The sequence below is a fragment of the Elephantulus edwardii genome, unplaced genomic scaffold (genome assembly GCF_000299155.1).
Source record: "Elephantulus edwardii isolate Elephantulus edwardi_28Jun2011 unplaced genomic scaffold, EleEdw1.0 scaffold00072, whole genome shotgun sequence".
Lineage (NCBI taxonomy): Eukaryota > Metazoa > Chordata > Mammalia > Macroscelidea > Macroscelididae > Elephantulus > Elephantulus edwardii.
This window is the reverse complement of record NW_006399822.1, coordinates 5165424-5190068: the sequence shown is the minus strand read 5'-3', so window position 1 is coordinate 5190068 and position 24645 is coordinate 5165424. Positions and strand designations below refer to the sequence as shown.

Here is a 24645-nt window from a genome sequence, read left to right as displayed (position 1 = left end):
TCTTTGTTGTGGCTCTGTCCTCTGCACTTTAACCACATTCTTTGTCTCTACCCACTAGACACTGGAAGACTTTCACTCCCAGATGTGAAAACTAGAAATGTCTCTAGACTTTAACAAGTGCCCTCTGGAATGTAGAACCACCCCTAGTAGAGCACCATGGCTCTGAAGACCCCACATGGCCTGACCCAGAACTACTGCTGTTTCACTTCGTGGGCTTTTCTTCCCCATTCATTCTTCTCCCTCCACCCATATTCATGTCTGAGAGGCTTTGTATTCTTCCTTTGCCTATTCCACCATCCCCTCAGACATCCTCTCCACTCCTCCCAGGCGCCTTCTCATACCTTCCTACAGAATGTGACATCCTCTTCCTCAGTCTTTGTTATTCTTTCTAGCACACTCCACTATTTGCTGCCATATGCATTGACTTGATTGTTGGATGCTTCCTATCTCGATCTATGACAGAAGCTCTATGAGATGGGCATTCAGAGAATCTGATGTACTGCTCTTTCCCTGTAAGCCAGAATAATGGATGAAACAGTAGGTTCTTTAGAAACAGCTGTTGGAAGAATGTGTGAATTAATAAATCTTAGAATATACAGGAACACACAGGATACTAAATGCAGGGACCTGTGTCTGACAATGCAGAAACTAATCCAATTGGAATGTAAGGTAGTTCCTGAGTTCCGTAAATACAGCATGTTTGGCTAGATGTGAGAAAGCTATAGAGGTTATTGAAATCCAGACAGGGCATTAGACCTAAGACAAATAGGAGCTAGAGAAAATTTAGGATTTGGGGAGAGATGTGGGAAGAACAAAGTAGAAATGAAAAGCCCAATTCCAACTAGAAAATCATATACCATTCTGTGTCTGAGTAGAGTTGGCAAACAGGTTTCTCCTCATACCACTTCTGACCCGTTAGGAATCCTGGAGTGAGGAAGTTCTAAGGGAAAGCCAGCTTTGCTTGAATAGTGTCTACAAAAACATCAGAAGACAGGTGCTGGCATGGACATCAAGGATGGGCTCTCTCTGTCCTGAGGAGCTAAGTCAATGGCAGTTGATTGTTTATAAAACAGAAGATAAAAACTTCCATCAACTAGAGACTTGGTGGGTCCAGGAACAGTATACGAGCCAAGTCTGGCAGGCAGCATCTTGCTCCTTTAGATTTAAAAGCAGATGAGTGAGTGAGTGGCTTTGTTTGGCATGCTGTCAGCCAGGAAAACACTTTTCGTGTGAAAAAGATCTACGGGGACATGAACTCTTTGAAAAGAAAACTAAGAGAGTGGTGCAATGAAGCCACCTCAGGATACGGGGGTCAATTCGGCTTTTTCTCCAGAAGTCAGCCCTTTTTCAGTATTATTCTTAAGTCAATTTACTTTGTATGAAGTAATGTAGAATTATTAATTTTTCTATGTAGTTGCTTAACGTGTTCTTACAGGTATTAGTTTACTTATAATTTTGTTTGTGAAGTAGATGGCTGGGATCTTTAAAAAGAAAATTCTGCTAAATCAACTACTTGGAAGCATAGGAAAATGAGTCAAAGAAATGTGCGCCCTGTGGAAATTAATGCATGATTCCATTTATTTAAAGGAAAATCAGGTAAACTTGTCTTTGCTCTTAGAAATGGGGGAAGAGGTACCCTGTAGGAGTGAAGAAGGCTGGAAGAAGGCAAAGGAACATTTCTGTAAACTGGATACATTCTGTTCATCAGTTTGCATGCTGGCTGTGAGTGGAATTGGTCTGAAAATTCATCACTTATTCTTTATACACTTTAATAATAAAAATATAGTATATTTCTTTTTATTATTAATAAAATAAATATTAAAAATGGAAAAATAGACAATTTCTCTACTCTGTCTGGAGTCAGTTCAGATGTATGGTGACTGCATGTGACAAAATGGAAGTCCTTCATATATTTTTCCAAGCTGTGATCTTTCTGGAAACAGACTGCCAATCTTTGTCCCATTTTCTACTGGACGGCTCACAATGCTGATTTTATGTTTAGCAGTTGAGTGCTTCATTGTTGAGACACCAGGGCTGGTAATAACCAGGGCTGGACTCTTACTGCCTCAAATAACTCCACTGGTTGAAAAATATACTGGCCATTGATGTACAAAGATTTACTATACTCAGAACATGGTGGATTAAAACAGTTTTAAAATTGCACTTCAGACTCATATAGGATATAGGTTCAAGTCTTACCCCTGCTTTTCTTAGTTAACTGGCAATGGAAACATTTTATATTTTTTATTATTGCTGCTACTGTTAGGTGCCACAGGGTTGGTCCCAATTCATAGTGATACTATGAACAATAGGAAAAACGACTGCCCGGCCCTGGTTCTCCTCAAATTGTTGATACATTTGAGTTCACTGTTGCAGACATTGTGTCAATCTCTCTTGTTAAGGATCTTCCTCTTTTCTGCTGACCTCCTCCTTTACCAATCATGATGACCCACTCTGAGAAATGACCCCTCCAGATAACCTGCCCCATATGTGAGGTGAAATATTAGCATCTTGACTTTTAAGGAACATTCTGGTTGAACTTCTTCCCAGACAAACTAGCTTGCTCTTTTTGGCAGTCTGTGGTCTATTTTATATTATTTGCCAACAAAACAATTCAAAGGCAACCATTCTTCAGCCTTTTTTATTCATTATCCAGCTTTCACATGTAGATGAGGTGACTGAAAAGACCACAGCTTGGCTCAAGTATGCCTTACTCCTCAAAATGACATATCTGCTCTTTAATACTTTAAAGAGACTCTTCGATCTTTTGATGAAATGCCACAGATTTTCCTAATGCATTTCATCATTTAATTACAGGCACAGTGCATGAAGTGTTGGGTTAAAAACTAAAATGAAGGCAGTTTGAATCTACTCTCCATGGGAGAAGGGGTGCATCAGTCTCCTGTGGTAAAAATTTCCATCCTAGGCAACCCTGACTGAGGGCTGTGAGCAGCTGGACTTGACGTGCTGTAGGTCTGGTTTTTTTTCTCCTGGGCAAACTGCCATTAATTCTTTCAGATCCATCTGAAATTCAACTCCTCTCTGATGCCTCCCTGGCTCAGCAGGTAGGGTCAGGTACTGGAACCCAGCAGCTGGAGAACAGACACCTTATCCAAAAGGGTGTGTTCCTGTCTTCTAGGTGTGTACAGGCGGTGCTCCCCCTACACCGTGAGCTTTCTAGCGATGTGGCTGGGTTTTGTTTTCCTCCTTTGTAACTCCCTGTCCCTCTAGCCTCTAGCATTCTATCTGGGCATAATAGGCACCTATTGATGCAGGCAAGAAGCCAGGCAAACAAAAAGAAGAAAAGAAAGAAGCCTCCTCCCTTGCTTTGGGTTTCCAGGAAAATCTAACATACTACACAGTTTACTTGTTTCTTTAATCTCTCTTCTCCCTACTTGAATATAATCTCCATGAAGACAGATGATTTTTTTTAATAAAGACACAGATTTTTTGTCTTTTTGATGGTTTCTTGCCTAAAACAGTACAGATTAACAGAATACACTCAGTGAATATTTGTTGAGTGAATGCAACAGGAAGGCAGAAAGGAAAGAAAGGATGGAATGTAATTTAAATGAGCAAAAGGAGAAATATTCTTCAGTCAGTTTCCTGTGATAAGGGGCACTCAGAGAAACAGGGTGCTGACATCAAATAGGTTAAATCCCCAAAGATAACATAAATATCATCAGGTCATTTAGTCCATTAGTCCTTTGGCTTAATTGTTTAAGTCCATCTTTGCTTTTCATTTTCTCTTCTTTGTTCTAGGCAAGGAAGAGACCCATAATTACATCTTAGATGGCTACTTGCAACTTTTAAGATCTCAGCTGCAACTCGTTGAGTGGAGTGTAGAACATTGTGTTTGTGTATGAAGTTATACCAGTTGATCTTGATGTCTCCCATGATGATGGTCCAAAGACCTAGAACCTGTAACTCACCCTCCCACTGCCATGCAGTCAGAACAGATTCACAGCTCACCTAACAGTGGGTTTTCAGAGGCTGGCAATCACATGGAAGGAGACTGACCATCTTTCTCCTGTGGAGCAGCTGGTAGATCCGAACTGCCTGCCTTCAAGCTGGCAGCACAACCTCTTACTCAATAGGTCACCAGTCTCCAGAACTGGCAACGAGTCATTACCTTTTTAAACTTTTAATTTTGTAATAATTATGCATTTAAAGAAAGTTACAAAGATGCATCGAAAGATTTACTGCTCCTTTCATTCCATTTCCAACAGTGGTGACATCTGATGCAGCTAGCTGTAGCACAGTTACAAAATCAGCAAGTTGGCACTGCCACATTTGTGTCCAGTTCTACCTAATTTTATGACGAATGTAGACTGTTGACCAGCCACTCCAATCAGGACACAACTACTCCATCATCATATAGGTCTTCCTGATACCCACCTACTGCCCCTACCATCCCTAACCCATAAAACAAAAACCAAACTATGGCCAACAAATTAATGTTGACTCATAGTGAGTCTACAAGACCAAAAAGAATTATCCATAAAGTCTCGAAGGCTGCCATCTCTATAGGGGCAGACTGAACCAATTCACAGATGAAATCTTCAGGAGGTTTGCAGACACTATAAATTAACTTCACAGGAGGAGATTGCCCCCCTTTCTCTCCCGGAACAGCTGGAGAATTTGAACCATCTATCTTTGGCCTGGCAGCGCCAAGTCCTTACTGCTAGGCCACTAAGAGGGAAGGCCGAGGTTAGGGTAAAGCCTGGACACAAAACGCACAGATGGCCAAGAGCTTTCTTTTTCTACAACCCACCTGGAACGGACCCTTGTAGGCAGCCTCTGTTATTACCCTGAGCCTACTTGGAAGCAAGGCTCCATATTTTGTTATGTCTCAAAAAAAAACAACAACAACCCAACCAAACAAACCCAAAAAACCCAACCCCACAACAAGCTATTCTCAAGTCTTACTAGTTTGCACAGAATATTTTACCAACCATCTTATGGAGTGATGGAAGTCACAACAAATTGGATGTTTCGAGTTTCTTCTCAAGTCCTCTCCCTCCCCCCTCCAGTCCTCTTTGGCCTCCATATTCCTGGACCATTCATGCCACCTGACAAATCAGCCCATTTCTTTCTATTTCCCCAAATAAAAACCAAGTCCATTGTCATTAGGTCGATTCTGAATCATTGTTGGGTGTTGTCAATTCTGATCCACAGTAACCGTACCAGACAGAGTAGAACAGCACAATGGGGCTTCCCGGGTTAAAATCTTTATGAGAGGGAGCTCTAGTGGGATAGGGATTTGTTTCCCCAATCCAAAGGCTATGTCTCTCTAATGGCTCAAATCCACCATTAGAGCCCACTGCAGCAGTTACCACATCAATCAAGTGTCTTCCTCTCCTCTGCTGACCCTCCACGCTTCCAAGCATCATGTCCCACTCCAAGGAATAGCCCCTTCGAACAATATGTCTAAAGTACGTGAGGCAAACTTCATCATTCTTGTCTTCAGAGGGCATTCCAGCTGCACCCTCTCTAAGACATATTTGGTTTTTGGGTTATCTAAGGGATGTTCAGTGCTCTTCTCCAACACCACAGTTCAAAGGTGTTAACTCTTTTTCTGTCATCCTTATTCATTGTCCAGCTCTCAAATGCACAGCAAGTGACTTGAAAGACCATGGCCTAAATCAGAAACACTTCTGTCTTCAAACTGACATCATTACTCTTCAATAATCTGAAGAGGTCCCTAACTGCAGACTTTCTGAGTGCATTGTATCTCTTTATTTCCTGGCTGCTGGTCCTAACAGTGTTAACTGTGGATACAAGTAAGATGAAGTTGTTGACAGTTTCAATCTCTTCTCCATCCATTATGATATTGCCTATAGATCCAGTGGTAAGAATGTTTGTTATCTTGATACTGAGATGCAATCCATACTGAAAGCTGCATTCCTTGATTTGCAACAAGTGTTTCAAATCCTCCTTGCTTTCAGCAAGCAAGGTTGTGTCATCTGCATAACAGAGATTACTGATGAGTCTCCCTCCCATCCTGATGCCCCATTTCTCTTTATAGAGTCCAGCTTCTCAAATAATTTGCTCAGCATACAGATACAATAGGTATGATGAGAGGATACAACCCTGACACACTCTCTTCTTAATTTTAAACCCTGTAGTGTTCCCCTGCTCTGTTTGTACAACAGCTTCTTCGTTCAGGTATAGGTTTCAAATGAGCACAACTAAATGCTCTGGGATTCCCATCCTTCTCAATGTCAGCCACAACTTGTTATGATCCACATAGTCAAATGTCTCCGCATAGTCAATAAAGCATAAATAGAATTTCTTCTGGTATTCTTTACTTTCAACCAAGATCCATCTGACATCAGCAGTGATATTCCTGGTGCCAGAGCCTCTTCTAAATCCCAGTTGAACTTCTGGTAGCTCCCTTTCTATGTACTGTTCTAGCCATTTTTTAGTGAGCTTCAGCAGTATTTTGCTTGCATGTGATATCAATGATATTGTTTGAGAGTTTTCCACATTCAATTGGATCACCTTTCTTGGGAATGGGAACAAATATGGACTTCTCCCAATCTGTTGGCCAGAGAGCTGTCTTCCAAATTTCCTGGCACAGACTGGTGAGCACATCCAAGGCTGTATCTTTTAACTGAAACAAGTCAATTCAGTATCCTATCCGTTCCTAAGGTCTTATGTTTTGCCAATGCCTTCAATCCAGCTTCCTTTTCAGAGAACAGAGAAATAAATATCACCAAAACCACAACTTCATTATGAAATCAATGCTCTCATCTCTTTGGTTTTACTTTCTATGGCTTTCACCCTTTGCAGGTACTGATTCCGGGATTGGTCATGGCTTGGCCAAGTACCTGGATGAGCTGGGCTTCACGGTATTTGCGACAGTGCTGAACGAGAATGGATCAGGAGCAGAGGAACTGCGAAGAACCTGCTCCTCTCGGCTCTCCGTGATCCAGATGGACGTCACCAACTCAGAGCAGATACGAGAGGCCCGGAGAAAGGTGGAGGAGAAGGTGCAGGACAGAGGTATGCCTCCAGCTGCGTCTCCCATCTTGTCCACTCCTCTTAGCCTCCAGAATTCCCTCCTCACAGACACCTGCCTCTGCCTCTGTCCTTTTGTTACCATCACTCTCTACTCACTTTGGCCACTGGCTGAGCTTGAAGACATGTCTGCTAAGTGCCTACTGTATACTCAAGGCACAACTGCCACTCAGTTCATTCCAACTCATAAGACTGTAAACTGTATTAGACTGATTTCTCATTTTTCTCCCTCTGGTGGACTCAGACTGCTGACCGTTGGGCTAGCAGCTCCATGTTGTTGTGCTGTTGCTGTGTACAATGGAGTTGTGACATCCATAGCTGACCCTCCTGCAGGTTTTCGGAGGCAGCTAATTATACAGGAAGAGACTGCCCTCCTCCTGCAGAGCAGCAGGTAGCCTCAAACCACATGCTTTAGGGTCTGCAGTGCAGCTTCTTGCCACTAGGCCACTAGCGCTCTCAAGGAACATATGTACCCTGAGGAAAACAGAACAAACACGCAAATAGGAGATCTGTCCACCAACTTCTTTACTGTATACCAAGGACTCCCATAGTCATTAAGATTAAGAGGTCTTAGATTTAGTGGGCCCTGCAAAACCCCATAGTACTTGCTGGTTTTCTCAGTAAACTGTAAATGGTTCCAACACCAAGATGTGCTCATTTCATTTCGCACACACAGCTTCCTTCCTCTTTCTGAAATGTCTGGCTCTCCTCTACTCCCTTTTGCTAAGCTTTGTGCCTCTGTCCAGCTGCAGAGCTATCCACAGAAGACCCAGCTCCAGCACATTGTAACCTTTGCATGGCCTTCCTGAAGGCACACATTCACGATCTCTTTAATTCACCCATGTGCCACTGTAGCTATCTGTTTATTTCCCACTCCTCACCACCAGGCATTGTGAGGGTGAGAAGTCTGTAGCCACTAGGACTCCTCTGGATGCAAATGACAGAGCCTCATCCAAGCCTGCGAAAGCAAGAGAGGCAGTGAACCTGGTCATACCATGGGCAAGGCCAGCTGGCTTCAGAGGGTTGGTTCAAGTGTACAAGGCACGTGGTTAGTACCCTTTCTGCTTCTTAGCCTTGGTGGCATAGTGTGTAATGCACTGGGCTACTAACCGAAAGATCAGCAGTTTGAGTCCACCAGCAGCTCTAGGGAGGACGATGAGCTTTCTCCTCCTTTATAGATTTAAAGCCTAACAAATGTTAGGGAGGGTTAACGACAGCTTTCTCCTCCTTTATAGATTTAAAGTCTAACAAATGTGAGGGAGGGTTAACAAGCAGCTTTCTCCTCCTTTACAGATTTACAGCCTAGCAAACGTGAGGGAGGGTTAATATGAGTTGGAAACAACCTGACAGCGGTGGACTTTGATCTGTCTCTTAGCTGAATCTTCTCATGTGTTTGCATTATTCTGGAATTTCCTATGAGGCCTTCAGTACGTGCAGTGTACATCCTCTTTACAAGCTAATGTACTAGCTAAAAGAGAATAATGTTATCTGTTTCTATGGATAGTTAGAAGACTTGTTGTTGTTAAGTGCCGTTGAGTCGGAGGCGACTCATAGCGACCCGATGAACGAAAGCCCTCGACACTTGCGTGACTTTCATCCTCTCTCTAGATTCATAGGGTTTCATGAGGCAAGCTATTTACAGAAGTGGATGCCACTCCTGCTTCCAAGCTAGAGGATTAGCCAAACCAATAAACAAGCATGAAAAACCCATTTGTTCATTGTCATTAAGTCAAAACCAACCCACAGCTGACCTCCCACTGAGTTTCAGAGGCTGAAAATCACGGGGAGAGATTCCCCCTCTTTCTCCCGTTGAGCTGTGGTTGGATTTGAACTGATAGACAAATGCAGCCTTTATCAGTGTAACTTCCTCTGGAAGTGGCAGGTTCAGTTCCCAACCACTGTCGTACAGTGACCATGGAATGAAGTGATCACAGGGATTGGATTTCTCAGGGCATATGACGTTCACACTCTCACCGCATGGTAGTGAAGTTCTGAGCTTGTAAGAGCATTATGGAAAAGTCTGAAAAAAATTGTGACATGGATAAACAGGAGTGAATACATGTTGTTGGGAAACTGATGACAACAGATGCAGGGTGGTCACAAACCTTCAATCCGTACAATATACAGTATCTGTGAAATGCAATTAAGAAAAGAACGGTAAAATGTGTATAAATGTAGATAATTTAAAAGAGCACTTAGAATCAAAGTGAGTACGAGCACTGGCTCCTGTTGCCCATTCATTAGCTTAATGCTATAAGCAGGGGGCTCTGGTGCCTGTCCTGTGTGTGGAGTGGGCTGCGCTGGTAACTCAAAGGCTGAACATCGCTGGCTGTTTGAACGCACCAGTGGCTCCTCAGGGGAAGGACAGGGAGCTTCCTCCTCATGATTTTCAGCCTCAGAAATCCAACAGAGGTTCGCTTTGGGTCAGCACTGACTCAATGGTAATGAGCTGAGTCATCAGTCAGCATTGAATGCAGTCGCTGGTGTACTGCTATGGAACAGATGTCAGACTGGTGGCTTCTCCTGACAACCAGAGATTAGTGAGTCAGACGGTGGGCTGTTGGGTGCAGAGGCTGATGAATCCAAGATTGTCAGGCAATATGGCAGACCACTGCATCAAGTCCAAAGAACCCGAAGTCATATAGTAACAAGGTCGGATGCAACTTCAGCAAAAGAAACAAGAAAATTTTGCTGGAAAACCCATATACATTCGAGGTAGGCCACAGTCCAAAAGAAACTCCCTTTCAACTGCTCATAGCAGAGGAAATTACATCACATCAGATCTCATCAAGGGCATGACTACATTGTAACTATCACAGCAGAGGGTCATGGCAGCTAAACTGAAACAACCTTATCCATCACCATAGTTAACAGAGGTGAGATTAGGAGCTTCAACAAACTGTCTGTTGTTCTAAATCTCAAAGAAATTGCTGTTAATCTCAAGCCTGAGTGTTAAATATTTTTATGCTTTCCTTTTGATCAAGGATACAATAAGCAATTCCAGATAGAACGAGACAAAGAAGGAGAATACTACTCTTTTTTTTAATTAATTAATTAAATAGATAGATAGGTCAGACGTACTAGACTGAGACAGGAGGAAACTCCAGGTCTTTCTATCACCCTGAGACGTCCCGAGGACACCTTTCAGCTAAATAACACACAGGCTTGGGAAACAAACAATATCACCGGTAAGTACTGTGCTGCTTAAAGAGCTACCTGAATGAGACAAAATACTCAACCTTTACCTGAAGGCAAAGATGAGAGCAGGTGAGACTAATAGACACGGAACAAGCAGAAGGGAAATCATGAGAATGTTGATATGCCATGGAAAACAGAGCAAATGTCACTGAACAAGACAGAAGCGGTTACATGAGAACCCAATTATCTGTGTACATATTCCCCCCAGTCATAAAATAGCAACAAAGAAGTCCTCATACTCTCCTGTCTTGCCCATTGTAAAGCCATTCCTCTGTGTCCTTAGGACTGTGGGCCTTGATCAACAATGCAGGGATCCTTGGATTCCCCGCTGAAGGGGAGCTTGTCCCCATCACCCACTTCAGACAATGCATGGACGTGAACTTCTTTGGTCCTGTAGCAGTCACAAAGATGTTTCTGCCTCTTCTTCGGAAATCCAAGGGGAGGCTGGTGAACATCAGCAGCATGGCAGGTAAGTCGGTCTTTGTCCAACAAGAAACTGTGAGTTCATACAGGGCTGGACTGGGGCTAGTCAAATGGAACATTCAATACAAATAGAACCATTCTTTTCAAGTCTTGTCTTGTACAAACAAAATGCCTTCTAGTTAGTCCATTCATGATACATCTTCACAATGAAATGACCAACATACACTCCCTAGATTTAAAAAGAAAAATCTCCCTTGTCAGCATTGTAGGTAACTTGTTTTTAATTCTCCTTAAACTCGGGTTTTTTCCATTGTCCCCAGCAAGATGTGTAAACTAATACTTTCTATTTGCATTGTTAGGGTTCCATGTCTAAGTTCACCACCTAATAATGTTTTTCCGGTGACTGGCAATCACTATGCTGTTGAGATAGGATACACCTTTTCTCTCTCTGGTTAAGAGTCAACAATTTGAACCAAGGTCTGAACGATCTCCTTTTTCCGTGTACTGCTTATGTATATATGTTTCACGTCTCTTCTTTTAGGACAAACGTTTTTCAAACTGTGATTCTTGAAGGTCTTACTCTGCTTTATGTCACACTCATAGGGTGGGCTCTGGGTTCAAGGCGCTCTTTCAACCAGAGGGTGGGAGGTGCTCCTCTGTACTATTTAATCAGTGGTCTCCAAGTAAGCTGCTTCTTTCTAGAAGAAAGAGTCCAACTAGCTGGATTTTTATTTCTAGATTTTTTTTTTTAATGTGACTAATAGTTCTACAGGGATTTCTGTTTGAAGGGTCTTTGTACTTCCTGGACACTTATGACTGTCCAACTTACTTGTTTTCCTGGCTTTGCCCAAGCCACTCTCTTGGAACCAATTGCTTGATGAGTGCGTTTCAGCAGTGTTGTTGGTTGGCCTGGCCTGAGAGGTAAAAGGAAGAAGGTAGAAGGGAGGGAGAAAGGAGGAGGAGAGAGGCAGAGATGAGAAGAATGTGTGTGGGATGGTCAGGAGCAACGAGCATGGTATTTCAGTTTGTTTGAGAATCTCAACATATTATTTCCAATTTCTTTCTGCCTTGCTGAAGGAAAGTAATACTGAAGAAACTAATTTTCAGCACTGGCACTTCATCTTTGTTTTGAATTTAGCCTTCAGATAAATGCCATGTGTGAATACTTCACCTTTCTCAGTTCTCTGATATGGTCTGGTCTTTCTGGAAGTCTAAAGCATTCCTGACTCACTCATGTACTTACTGGAGTGTCTAGTGACTTTCTCAGTGGTGTCACTAGGGTTGGTGTGACCCAGTACAGAACCTTCCACTGGGCAGGGCTGACCTACAAATTCCGCCCCCTTCCACAGGAAGAAGGAACAGCTCCACCCCGGCATGCTGCATGGTATTTCCACACAGCTCCCCGAGCCTCCTACTGTCTTCCGTCAACCGAGACAGAGACCCTCCTTCCTCAGCAGTGGTAGGGACAGTTGCCTGCCTGCCTGCTTGTACCAGAACTGGTGGATACAGGAGTGACAGGAAGTGGAAAGGGAAGATGTAGGCGGCAGTGTGGACGAGTGACCACACCAGGTTTTGAGTGACGCCAACCCTAGCAATGCTACAACTTTACTGACCAACACCACGGTACCAACCTGTCCACCCCTGCCAGTGCAACTAGTGCTGCCAGCACTGCTGTGGACCCTGGAATCACGTTCTCTGTTAGTGTCACTACAACCTTAGGACCCCCTCAGTGACATGACTGCATTTTACTCACCTTGACATACTGACCAGGGAATTTCTTCTATTTGCTCACTGAGAATTTTTATTCTAGTAATCACTTTTCTGTGTTCTATGTACAATATGCCCAATATTGAGTAATTAATTCATGAATGAAGTAAATGCTAGCTTGTGGATGAATGAAAAGTACATGAATTAGTGGGTGAGCAATGCACTCCCAAATGCCAAGCCTGCCATTCACATACCTTCTATATGGCCTTTGAAGTCATCTCTAAACCTGGCTTTCGTCCTCCTTTTAAACGTGTTTCCATGTAGAGGGAATTCTGAGTGTTACAATGAGAACATGCCTCATTTCTGTCCAAGCTCAGTCACTCTCCACGATCAGCCTTACGATTTCCACCTATGTCCTCACCGTGACGACCTAGTCAACATGTCTGAAACAAGATTCCTAGTACTCAGGACTTGCTCTCTTGGCTTCATTCTATCCTCTCCCCACCATTCCACCTTCACGTCTTTGAAGCTCCTGGGCTTCTATCCCCCCAGACCTCTAAGTCTTTTCTCCCATCCAGCCAGTCACCCAAATGTAGGAATACGTCCTTGACGATGCCTAACTCTGAATCACAGTGGCCTCAAGAAACTTTAGGAATAATTTCACTTTTAGGAGTAATTTCACTTGTAGGACTCTGGAGCAGCTAGTAGATTCAAAGCACCTGTCTTCAGGCTGGCAGTGCTAAGCCACCAGAGCTCCCCTATCATCTGGCACACACTTAAGTAAAATGCACAAGGGCTACACGGGAGGCGGTGAGAGGACTACAGACTAGTCCTTTACAGCAGCAAGAAAGCAGAAGAGGTAGGAAGTGTACTTATCATTCAGGGTGGAGGGCTTGTGAGAAGATGGATGGGGTGAGTGTACACAGTTCCTAAGAGATACATACAGTTTCCTTCTGTGGAGAATAAAAGGGGGCACTCCCAGAACATAATGGTGCATTTTGTGAAACAACAGCAAAGATTCCGAGTTAGAGAAGGGGAAAGTGAACTGCAATATCAGATCAGAACAGTCAAGGTTTACCCTAAGTGGTATAAATACATTATCCAGTGGTATTTAGGATAATCAAAATCCTCGCCAATTCCAGAACATTTTCATCGCTCCAAACAGAGATCTTGTACCTATTAAGGACCATCTCTCATTCCTCACCCTTCCCTGCCCTCTACCTCTGACCACCACTGATCTAGCAGGGCTATTCCTGGGAGAGAGACAGAATGTTCAGAAGGGCAGAGCGACGGCAAAGGAGAGGAAGACCCTCGACCAGGTGGGTTGACACGGTGACTGCTGCAGTGGGCTTTAGTGTGTCAGGAAGTGTGAGGATGGCACAGGAGAGGACAGGGGTCAGCCTGTTGTTCACAGGGTCGCCATGAGTCATACTCAACTCGACCAGACAACAACATGGCTGTTCTCAGACATACGGAGTCTGGGATGGTATAGCTAATGCCCACCTCTAAACAAGAATTTGGTGGTTCGAGTATGTTGCAGAGACATTTCAGAAGAAAGGCCTGATGATCTACTTCCAAAAGAATCAGTGCTGGAGACCCAGTTATAGTCTAACATGTGAGTGAGAATGAACTCAGTGGCAACTGATTTATCAGCTATGTAATCCCAGTAGCCCTGTGTAGTAAGGATTAACCAGAACCACCTTGCAGAACACAGCAGAACAGCCCATAGGATTTCCAAGACTGTCGATGTTTGCAGAAGTAGTCTTACTTTTCTCTTTCCCATGGAGCGACTGCCTTTGGATTGGCAGTGCAATCAGCCCTTAGGCCAGGAGAGCCCCCGTGGGTGAAGGTTAGTGGTCCACAGGTCAGTCTGCCATGGAATTTGGAGAGAGACTAATCCATGTGCCCCTGGGACCTTTGGCCCTTGCCTCTGTCTGTGACACCGATGCCTGTGACGCCAAGCTACCTCTGTTCCTATTGCCCTTACTGAACCTCTGGTGTCATGGATAGCAGCTGAATTATTTAACCATTGCACTACCAGGGTTGCTTGCTGCAAGCACTGTTGTTATGTTCCATTGAATTGGAACCAAATGCTATCTGTCCCTCCAGTGGGCTTTCAGAGGAACACACGAGGAGACTGCTTTGCTTTCTCCTGAGGAGCAGCTGGTAGATCTGAAGCTTTGGGTTGGCAGCACAGCTCCTTACCACTAAGACATCGGAGCTTCCTGTACCATTTTCATGTAAGAGTTGTGAAAATCAAGGTTCAGAAGAGTTCAGTGACTGGCTCTCTGGCTAGAACTAGTATTTGAACTATGGACTTGTGTTTTCATGTCCTTCACTATTTGCCTCTTCCCCGATGGCTGAACTGCACCATTTGGAACCACCATCCACCAGCCCCCCAAAGAACCTGAAGTGACTTTCCCACAGGATCTTTCCCATCTTCCTCTTCCCATCAGCCTCACTGACCTTACTCCATTCTCAGGAAGTAAGAGGGTCAATATAATCACAACTAAACCCATTCCCATGGGAGGCATCAGGGTGGGTAAAGGAAGTCACAGCAAGGATGCACCCTTTCCTGCCACATCTCACATCCATAAAGAAAAAAAGAGAGAGGGAGGGAAGAGAGATGTCGTTTGGTCAAACATGCAGAAAGAGTCAAGTTTAAGCCACAGACAATACAGCTGAATAGAGTGATTGCAGACCAGCCAGACTAGCATCCTGTGCCTTCTACTCATAATCATGGTGTGATTTTGGGCAGTTTCCAGAATCTCTATTCGTAGCTTTCTCATTTTAACATGGGAGCTGTGTCGGCCTGCTGGGTAAAGAGATGCACTACCAGCTCAGAAGCACGTTGTTTAAATCCATCAGCTGCTTCGTGGGAGTAAGATGGGCAGTCTCCTCCTGTGTGACTCACAGCCAAATAGCAGCAGGAGGATCAGTGAGTGGGTCCTGACCTAGCAGCTCATAACATCCTGACATGGGGTAACAGAAACAGCTGAGGGAGCAATGAGATGAAATGACGCATGTTCAAATGTCAACACTGGGCTTGGGGCACAGTGACTGAAGGTTAACATAAAAAAACAAAACCAAACCAAAAAGCTAACAAAAGTTCCCCTCAAATTCATTGCCACTGAGTAGGAAGTGACTCCTAGCTGAACTTCCAATGGCTTTTGGGAGGCTTTAAATCACACGAGAGGAGATGTGCCATCTTTTTCCTGAGAAGCAGAGGGTGGATTCGAACCCTTAAAGAGGTGCCGACTTTGGGTTAGCAGTGCAGCTGCCTGAGGACTGGCACCCAGAGCTCTCAGTGAAGGTTGTTGTTGTGAAGTGCTATCGAGCTGGAGCCAACTCATTGCTGACCCTCCAGCGGGTTTTCAGAGGTTGCCAATGGCACGGGAGATTCCTGTAAAGCAGCTCATGGATTCAAACCACCTGTCTGTGGGTTATCAGTGAAATTTCTTGCCCACTAGGCCACCAGAGCTCCCCTGGGTGAAGGTTAACGATCTTAAACCCAGTCTGCCATGACATCTGGCAAGAGACTGATTCATGGGCACCTGTGGCCTTTGGTTCATTGCCCCTGCCTGTGCCACTGAGTTATCTCTGCTCCTACTGTTCATAGCCACACAGCAAAACATGTGCTGATAAACCCAGGAAATACCTCGTCACAAATAAAACCACACCTAGTGTTTCTCTTTCTGTACTGGCAGGTATACCATGTGCCCCACACAAACGGTATAGTTCTTTAACCCAATTCCAGCAAGGCAATCGAGTTAAATGTTTAACTAAGGATTTAAGGTAGGAGGTAGCAACTGTGAATGATTGTATAAAGTGAAAAAAAAAAATCTGTATGTCTGTGAGGGGTCAAGGTCTTTCCTGGCTCTTCTGCATCTTAGGAAATTGCAAAGTAAATATCGATGCCTGGGTGTATGCTGTCCTGGAATGAGAGAAGCTAAAGGTGAATCACAGGAGACAACTCTGGCCTTACGACTGCGAACTGGAGCAGTGGCTTGAGTCTCTGCTCTTGATTCCCTGGCTGATCTTTTTTTTTTAGAAAGCAAAAGGTTTCTTCTGAGCAGTTACTCTATGTGCATGTAGGGAGACAATTTTGATTCCAGCAAAAGCAAATATTTCAAAGCTGGGTATAAAGGGGCTTACATGGAGATGACAAAGGAGTGACAGATGATCAACCACTGACTAGTTTTATATGACTGAGTGGACATTGGCCTCCTTGTTTGCTCAGATCACCGCTGGTGGGTCTTGGGAATTAGACTGCCAGGCCTTTCTGCCCAGTCTATCTAGTGTGGAGCTCTGCTGAGACCAGTCCCCCAAGGGTGACCATGCTGGCATTTGAAGCACCAGCAGCACCACTTTCAGCATCACAGCAACATGCAAGCTGCTGCAGTATGACAAACAGACAGATGGCAAGTCACCATAGTGTGACAAATGGACAGACGGCCAGTGGACATGAGAAAGGTCCTGCAGGAGTTGAACTGGCACAACGACTGCACAACAGGATGTGCAGTGGTTCCGAGCCTGGTGCAGACTGCAGGGTTCTGTGCTCTTCCACACAGGCTACCACGCAGACAGTCAACTGACAGGAAATTAACAAACTCTCTCTGTCTAATGGCTGACCTGGGGCAGTCATCTCACTGACCTAGCTTCCACTTCAGCTTCTGTCAAATGGGGTTATGTTCTGTCTGTTGTAGGGTGGGACTTCTCAACATCAGCACTACTGATTGGACTCATTGCCCTTGAGTCAGAATCAACTCATAAGTGACCTTTATCAGGTTTCTGGGGTTGTAAATGACACCAGAAGAGACTGTCCATCATCGTTCTCCCATGGAGCTGCTAAGGGATTCAAACCAACAGAGTGGGGTGGCCTTTGACTCAGCACTGTTTTGAGGAGGTGTCTTCTGCAGAATAGGGGCGTACAGCAGCATCTGTGCCAATCTCATTGCCTCTGACACACCCATCCTGATTACCCCAGTCACTGAATCAATCCACCTCATAGAGGGTCTTCTCCTGTGCTGTCCCTCTACTCTACCCAGCATGATGTCCCTCTCCAAAGACCTGTCTCTCCTTACAACATGTCCAAAGTATGTCAGACAAAGCCCCAGAATCCTTGCCTCCAACGAGCAGCCTGGTTTAAAATACAGATGGATTGAGAAATTGTGACATACAGTGGAATACTATACAGCACTAAGGAATGATAACGATTTTGTAAAACACTATAAAACATGAGAGAGAACAGATATTGTTTTGCTGAGTGAAATAACTCAGTCACGTAAGGATAAACACTGCGTAAGATCACTACTGTGAGAACAAGATGTGTATAAATGTTTCAAAAAGAAAACAAAGGGGGGAAGGAGGCAGCAGAAAGAAGGAAGGTTACTAGTATAGAAGAGGCTAGTGGTCTGATGGCGGGAGTGAAGGAATAGCAAACAATCTATGAGGACTTTAAGAAGGGGGTGTAATTAATTATATAAAATATAGTGCATGAAAGGCTATAAGCAAATACATTTTAAAAAAAGATGGTAACATGACAATGTTAAGGCATTGGGTAGGAGAAACTGCTCAGTAGGAAAGATTAAATAACATTAACAACTTTATAAATTTATTAAACTACTAATTTCATTTTTGATAGTAACAATATCCCATATTTCGCATAAAATAAACTATGTTACTGCTTCACAGTTTAAAAAATGACACCAAAGTGGCCTTAGGGCCTCTCTCCTGTCTCTGACTGTTAGGCCTCTACCCACGTTCCCAAGGGCAGAGGATGTCAGTGGTCAAACCCCCTCCTCCTGTGCAGGTCCAAGGCAGAAAGATGGCAGTCTCCCCAAGGGACTCACAGCCTCTGAAAACCCTTGGAGAGTCAGCTTTGAGAGTTCTGACTCTACAGCAATGAGATATTTTTTCCCTCCAATATTTTTTAAATTTTATACGGGCTTATTTACAAAATTCCTATACATTGTTTCTCACACCAGATCTTTCCCCTTTCCTTTACCCACCCCTCCCTCCACCCATCACATTGTGACAAGAGGCCTAGGTTTGACTGCTGTCAACACATCGGAAACAGCCACCACTTCTCTGTCTGTACAGGCCTGTGTGTTGCTGCCATGACGGTGAACAGTTTCAGCTGAGTTTCTAGCCTGAGACAGGCTGGGGTGAAAGGCCTGGCGCTCGCCTTCTGAAAACCAGCCAGTGAAAACCTTGTGGATCAGAACAGTCTGATCTGCACTGACAGTGGCGGACAGGGTGGTGCGCCTCTCTGGGGGGGGGGGTCATGAGTGAGGGCTGGGAGTCCATCCTGGGTCTCCTGTATGGAACGTGAGTTCTAGCAATCTGAACCACCAACAGCGCCCCCTACAGCAACTTTGGAACTACCAAGTTAAGCCACTACCTTCCCTGTGTCTGGGCTGGAAGGTCAAGACTAGGATGGAGGGTCTTTGTCTCACCTCGGCCACATTAGGCTTAGAAGCTGGGTGGGCGGGAGATTTGACTTGGGTTCACCCTTGGACCAGCTGAGAGGGAGCCTCTGTGGGAGTCAAACAATGAGATGACTTAGCAGGTGGGCCGACAGGAGGGTTGTCGGTGAGACCATTGCTCCTGCGGCCCAGCCTGTCCTGGTGCTGTTTAAATATCACGGGCACAAATGAATCAGACGTGGTGTTTTTCCTCACTCTTACAGCAAAGATCCGAATGAAGAAGGTCGCATCCTACGCCAGCTCCAAAGCAGCTCTGACCATGTTTTCGGAAGTTTTAAGGCAAGAACTTCTCAAATGGGGAGTTAAAGTCTCTGTCATTCACCCCGGAGGCTTCAAAACAAGTAAGTGTCAGAGTCGTGGCATCTCAAGTCATTCAGGAATACCCCAGACTCAAATCAAACCCACTGCCCTCAAGCCAATTCTGACAGTGACCTTCTAGGACGGAGCAGAGTTGCCCTGGGTCCGAGGCTGTAATCCTTAAGGGAACAGACTGCCTCGTCTGCCTTCCACTGAGTGCCGCGTACGTTCAACTTGCTGTTATGTGGTTGGAAGCTAAGCACATAACTACTGTCCCACCAGGGCTCCCTGTGAATGAATTCATTAGGCCTCTGTTCCCAACAGAGCTCCAACTGAAACCCTCACTGGTTGGCCAGAGAGCACTGAGATGGGTAGATCTCTTCTCTTAGGATGGGCTCAACCTTTGCTTCCTTCTCTGATCCCTGGTTGGTGCAAATGACTATCATCCTTGACAGTTAACTGAAAGATTGGAAGTTAGAATCCACTCAGAGGTGCATCAGAAGAAAGCCCTGGCCTTCTACTTCTGAAAAAAAAAAAACAACCCGTCACATTGAAAACCTGCTGGAGGACAGTTCCACTCAGACCCACACAGGGTCTCCATGAGTCCGAGAAGACTGGATGATGTCCAGAAACTCGGCACATACACACCAATGTTAACAAACGTGTGCGCGGGGAGCCACTGCTGGTGAGGCCAGTTCAATTCACAGTGCTCTCCATTTGGTTTCCGAGACTGTAAAGCTTACAAGGAGGAAATTGCCCATCCACAGAGCACCTGGCGTATTTCAACCTCTGACCTTTAGGTTAACAGCACTACATGTAATGTACTAAGCCACTAGAGTGCCTTATCTGTACACATACACACAGAGAAACCTAATGCCAAGGAACAGGCTCAGGTGACTGTAGGGACTGGTAACTGTAAAGTCTGGAGGGCAGGCTGGAAATTCACGACTGATGCTGTAACCTTGAGGCAAAGCTCAGTTTTTGCTCTTAAGACTTTCATCAGATTTCATGAGTCCTGCTCAAGTTATTGATAAACATCACTTTTACTTGCCATAAACGAACTGTAAATATCAACAACATTTTAACAAAACACCTTCACCACAATACCCAGACTAGAGCTTGGTTAAATCACTCTGGGTACTTTAGCTATGGTGACATACTAATCTAAGAACACCAGATAAAGAAGGGGATAAAGAGTGAGAGGAGAGCTGGCTGAGAGAGGGCAGAAGGGAAGGCGCTCACTTGAGCTTGAACCTGGCAATGGGCTGAAGAGTTTGGTGACACAGCACTCTTTGACTCCAGATCTGAGGATCATCTGTGATGGTCACAGCTATCATTCAGGGCAGGCGGCCCTTGCTCATGGAGCAGTCTGTAGGGAGTGACATGCCAACCCAAAGGCCGACCCTTCCAGTGGTTTGGAGCCACGAGCAGCTCCAAGGGAGAAAGATGAGCCATCCCTTCCAGTGCACTTACAGCTGCAGAGACCCACTGGTAGCCCACCCAAGAGCGAGTCCCACCTGACGGCAATGACTTGGCATTTCTGTGCTCTTCTATGCTAGCCACTTCGCATACATTCTTTCCGAAGCACCTGGGCATACCAGTTCATAAATATGTCCCTTCATCTCGGTGAAAATGTACACAGCCACTTACACATTCAACCATGCCTACAGGCACAATTCAATGGCGTGGACCCCGTCCTCACCATCTCTTCCCATACTGTTTTATCACCATTGATGGAGACTCAGTGCTCCCATACACTATGCATTTACATTTCTGAGGAACTGCTGTCAAGGTATTACTTTTCCAAATTGCAAAACAGACCACGTGCACAGGAGCCACATCACACACGTGCAGTTTAACAAATGCGACCACCAACCACCTAACACCCATGTCCAGCTGGAGGCAGGAGGGGAAAGTAGTTAATGGAACTGTGGTTCACACAGATGTATCTTTCAAGAAGTGGGAGCCTCCAGAGTATTAGTCAGGACAATCACTCCTGCTAGTGATGTGCTGTACCTTCAAGACATGAAATGAGCCACTATTAAGAGAGATGCAAATCAAAACCACAATGAGGCACCATCTCACTCCAGGAACAGTGGCAAAGCTTAGCAGGGCATCAAGTAATAGATGTTTGAGAGGATGTGGTGAGAAAAGAACTCTATACATTGTTGGTGTGACTGTAAAATGGTGCGACCATTCTAGAAGGCAGTTTAGTACCTATTTAAAAAGCTGAACAGAGAAATTCCATATGACCTAGCTCTTCCACTACTTGGAATATACCCTGAGAATATGAGAACTGAGGCACAAACTGAAATTTGTACACCAATGTTCACAGCGGCATTATTCACCATCTCAAGAACATGGAAACAGCCCAAATGTCCAACCACAAACAAATGGACTGAGAAATTATGATACATTCACACAATGGAATACTATGCAGCACGCAGGAGCAATAACTTTGTAAATTATTACCTAACTTGGGAGGGACTGGGGAGCAATATGCTGAGGGAACTAACTCAGTCCCACAAGGATAAATATTGTATAAAATTGTTATTGTAGAATGAGTATAGGGATCCAGGCAGGGTGGGAGGGGCTGGAACAGAGGGATGTGGATGTGCAGGGTCGGGGGAGAGGGGATTAATCATTGGGTTGTACAATTTGATAGGTGGGGGAGTGAGAGAAATTGAAAGAATTTGTTCAAATTTTTATTCGCATTTTGTAAATAAATTAGTAGGGGGGAATAAAAACCCAAACAAAAGAACAATAGGGGAAAAAAGAAAGAATTGAGCCACTAAACCCATTTGTGTTTGTGGGAGGCTAACTGGATTTCACTGGCTTACACTTCTGTGAAGCTCCCCAGCTCCACTGCACAAAGGCCTGTCCCCAGGCCATCTCCCAGAAATCTCAGGCTTCGCAGGAGACTGTATGGACATCTGCAGCCTTTGGGAAAATCACCTGTTATCACAACCCACAACGTATGTGCCCTGCCATCTGACAGGGTGGGCACACCAGGGGAACTCCTGTTTATAAGACAAAAACAGACACGAGACTTTGGCTCTGAGTAGTTCTTCTCAAAGCATTATTTGTAATAGAGAAAGCAGAGGGGACTGGGGCCCATTTCTGGATGTAGCTTTCAAGAAAAATTTATAGAGTAGCATACTCCCTTAGGAGTATGCATTTAAAAGAGGGCTGGGGCACGAGCAGTCAAATGGGCAGTGCTGGCCAGGAGATAATAAAGTTCAGAGGACAGGTGTGGAAAGGAAATAAAGGAAGAATAGAAATGATAAACATGGTGGAGGGGGGAAATGGGAAGACTTTGTGGATTTTACTCAGTGACATGAAATGAAGTTGTATGTGAACTGCTGCACTGAAAACCAATCCTGTTCTGCAGTTTCACTTACATCACAAGAAGTTTGAAAAGATCAGTACCTAAACGGGAGCTGTGGGCTTTCCATCATTCCAGGGGAAGGATTTCCCTGCTGGGATCTTTCCCTCTTTGGAACCCGGCTCACCTGTCTCTCTTCTCTTGTCCTAGATATTGCAGGCACAAAAGAAACGTGGGACAAACTGGAGAGGAGTCTTTTGGATGACCTGTCCCCTGATGTGCTGGAGGACTATGGCCAGGAGTATATTCTTGCCCAGCGAAATATCATCCGCATATTTGACAGAGCGGGTGAGGCTGACTACACACCCCTGCTTCTGGATGTCCACCATGCAATCGCTGCGAAAAGCCCCTTTGCTCTGTATACGCCAGGAAAGTCATCCTTTCTGTGGCATTGTGTCATCTCCCTGGTCCCCACTGTGGTGTTCGATTATCTTTATAAAGAAGTAGATTTCAAGACGAAGCCCAGAAGTCTAAGCATGCCTGTCTGGAAGAAAGCCACATAGGCAGCAATAGACTTCATATGAGGGGGAAATGTTCCCACTTTGAAATTTCAAGTAAAGTTAATTTCTTCTGCCCAGGCATTCCATATGGACTCTATTGGTTGGCTAGGACTCTGTGTTTAAAAGACTGGAACATGGTAGTGACTTCCACTGAGAATGTTAGAGTTGAGCTCCTATTCTGCACAGATACATTTAAAGTATTTCCTCAACTAATTCTTATCAAGGACCTGAGTAAAGTAGCATCACCTCTGCTTAATAAACAAGGGCATTAAAGATTGAGAGGCTAAGTTCTGAGTCCACTCTTCCACAGCTCACAATGACAGAGCTGGATTTCAAATCAAGGGTGGTCCAGTGCCAGCTAGCATAGAAGAGGAAAAAGAGAAAAGGACAGAAAATGTCAGATGGCTCCTCAGTGCCCTTCTCTCTTTTCACTGGTTTTGTCCCTGTCTTCACAGTGCCCCTGCCACTTTGTGTGTCTTCTCAAGTGTATGCTCTTCTTCTGAGGACTCATCCTATTCCAGCATGATATAAAAATATCCCATTTCCAAATAAGATCACATTCTTATGCAACGGGGCTTAAGATTTCAGCAAGTTTCATTTAAGGGGATACAACTCAACCCACAACAGTTAGTCTCCTCAGGGAAGATGAGAAAACACTTAGAACTGAGACTCTGGGTGCCTGAGAGGTGGTGGTGGATGCCTTGGTTAGAACTCAGAGACCCTGCAGCAGGGGCCACTGCATGGGCAGATGAGCTGAGGGCTCAAAAGAAGATGAGAAACGACAGTGGGAGGCGATGGAGACGAGACAGACACTCCTTGCTGGGAGCGACCTCTAAAACTAGAGAAGCTGGAGGAAAAGGCGGAGTGAAGAGAAAGAAGCGGAAGGGAGGCATATTAAATTCAATTGCATATTTGTCCACAAGACCCCATTTTAAACCAAAGAAGAATAAATTAATGGAAAATACTAATGCAGTTCTTGTTAAATGCCATCAAGTAGATTACCACTCACAGTGACCCTCTGGGCAACCTTCCCCTATCCTCTATATGAAGAAGTGTTCAAATATAGAAATATTTTGTTAATTAGCTTAAGACTCATAGCTTCTCAGAAAACAAAAAAAAAAATAAGTATTGTGCACAAAAACAAACCATACTTGGGCCACTTCTGAACTGGAATGGGTGCTCCGGGTTCCTCCTCTAACGTAAGAGAGGCAAAACACCAAATTTCCATTCAATTACTAATAATTTGTCACTGATAATGTTATAGTTCAATGTAGGAAGATTCTACAAAACCATTTTGTTTTTATCATTCATATGATTAAAGGACTACTATATTGAAGCATTTTACAACTATTTTGTTCACATATTATTCTGAGATTAAAATTGCTAATGAACATTACTGAGGATTCTTTCTGGTTTGGTACAGAAAGGTCTATGGGGGCAGGGGGTGACACTAATTCTTGGTGATATCTTTTTATTTAGCATTGAAACACACTATGGACTAAGCCACCAGAGCTCCTTTGACTCGGGAATCTGGACATCAGCCCAATTCCTCTGCATCTTGGTCAGTCTGGTGGTTTTCCTAAATAGCTTAAAACAGAAACAATACCAATGTAGGTCACAAGGC

The 24645-nt window shown here is 44.5% G+C and overlaps 1 protein-coding gene across 1 annotated transcript in view; it reads left to right on the top strand.

The window, feature by feature from the left end:
* The window catches only part of LOC102866331 (estradiol 17-beta-dehydrogenase 2-like), a 39249-nt gene extending 16225 nt beyond the window's left edge, over positions 1-23024 (top strand). The window contains exons 2-5 of the mRNA XM_006888804.1: positions 6796-7008; positions 10505-10690; positions 19043-19180; positions 22672-23024. Coding sequence (XP_006888866.1) covers positions 6796-7008; positions 10505-10690; positions 19043-19180; positions 22672-23024 — 890 coding nt within the window. The remainder of the gene's footprint in view (positions 1-6795; positions 7009-10504; positions 10691-19042; positions 19181-22671) is intronic.
* Positions 23025-24645: the final 1621 nt, after the last annotated feature.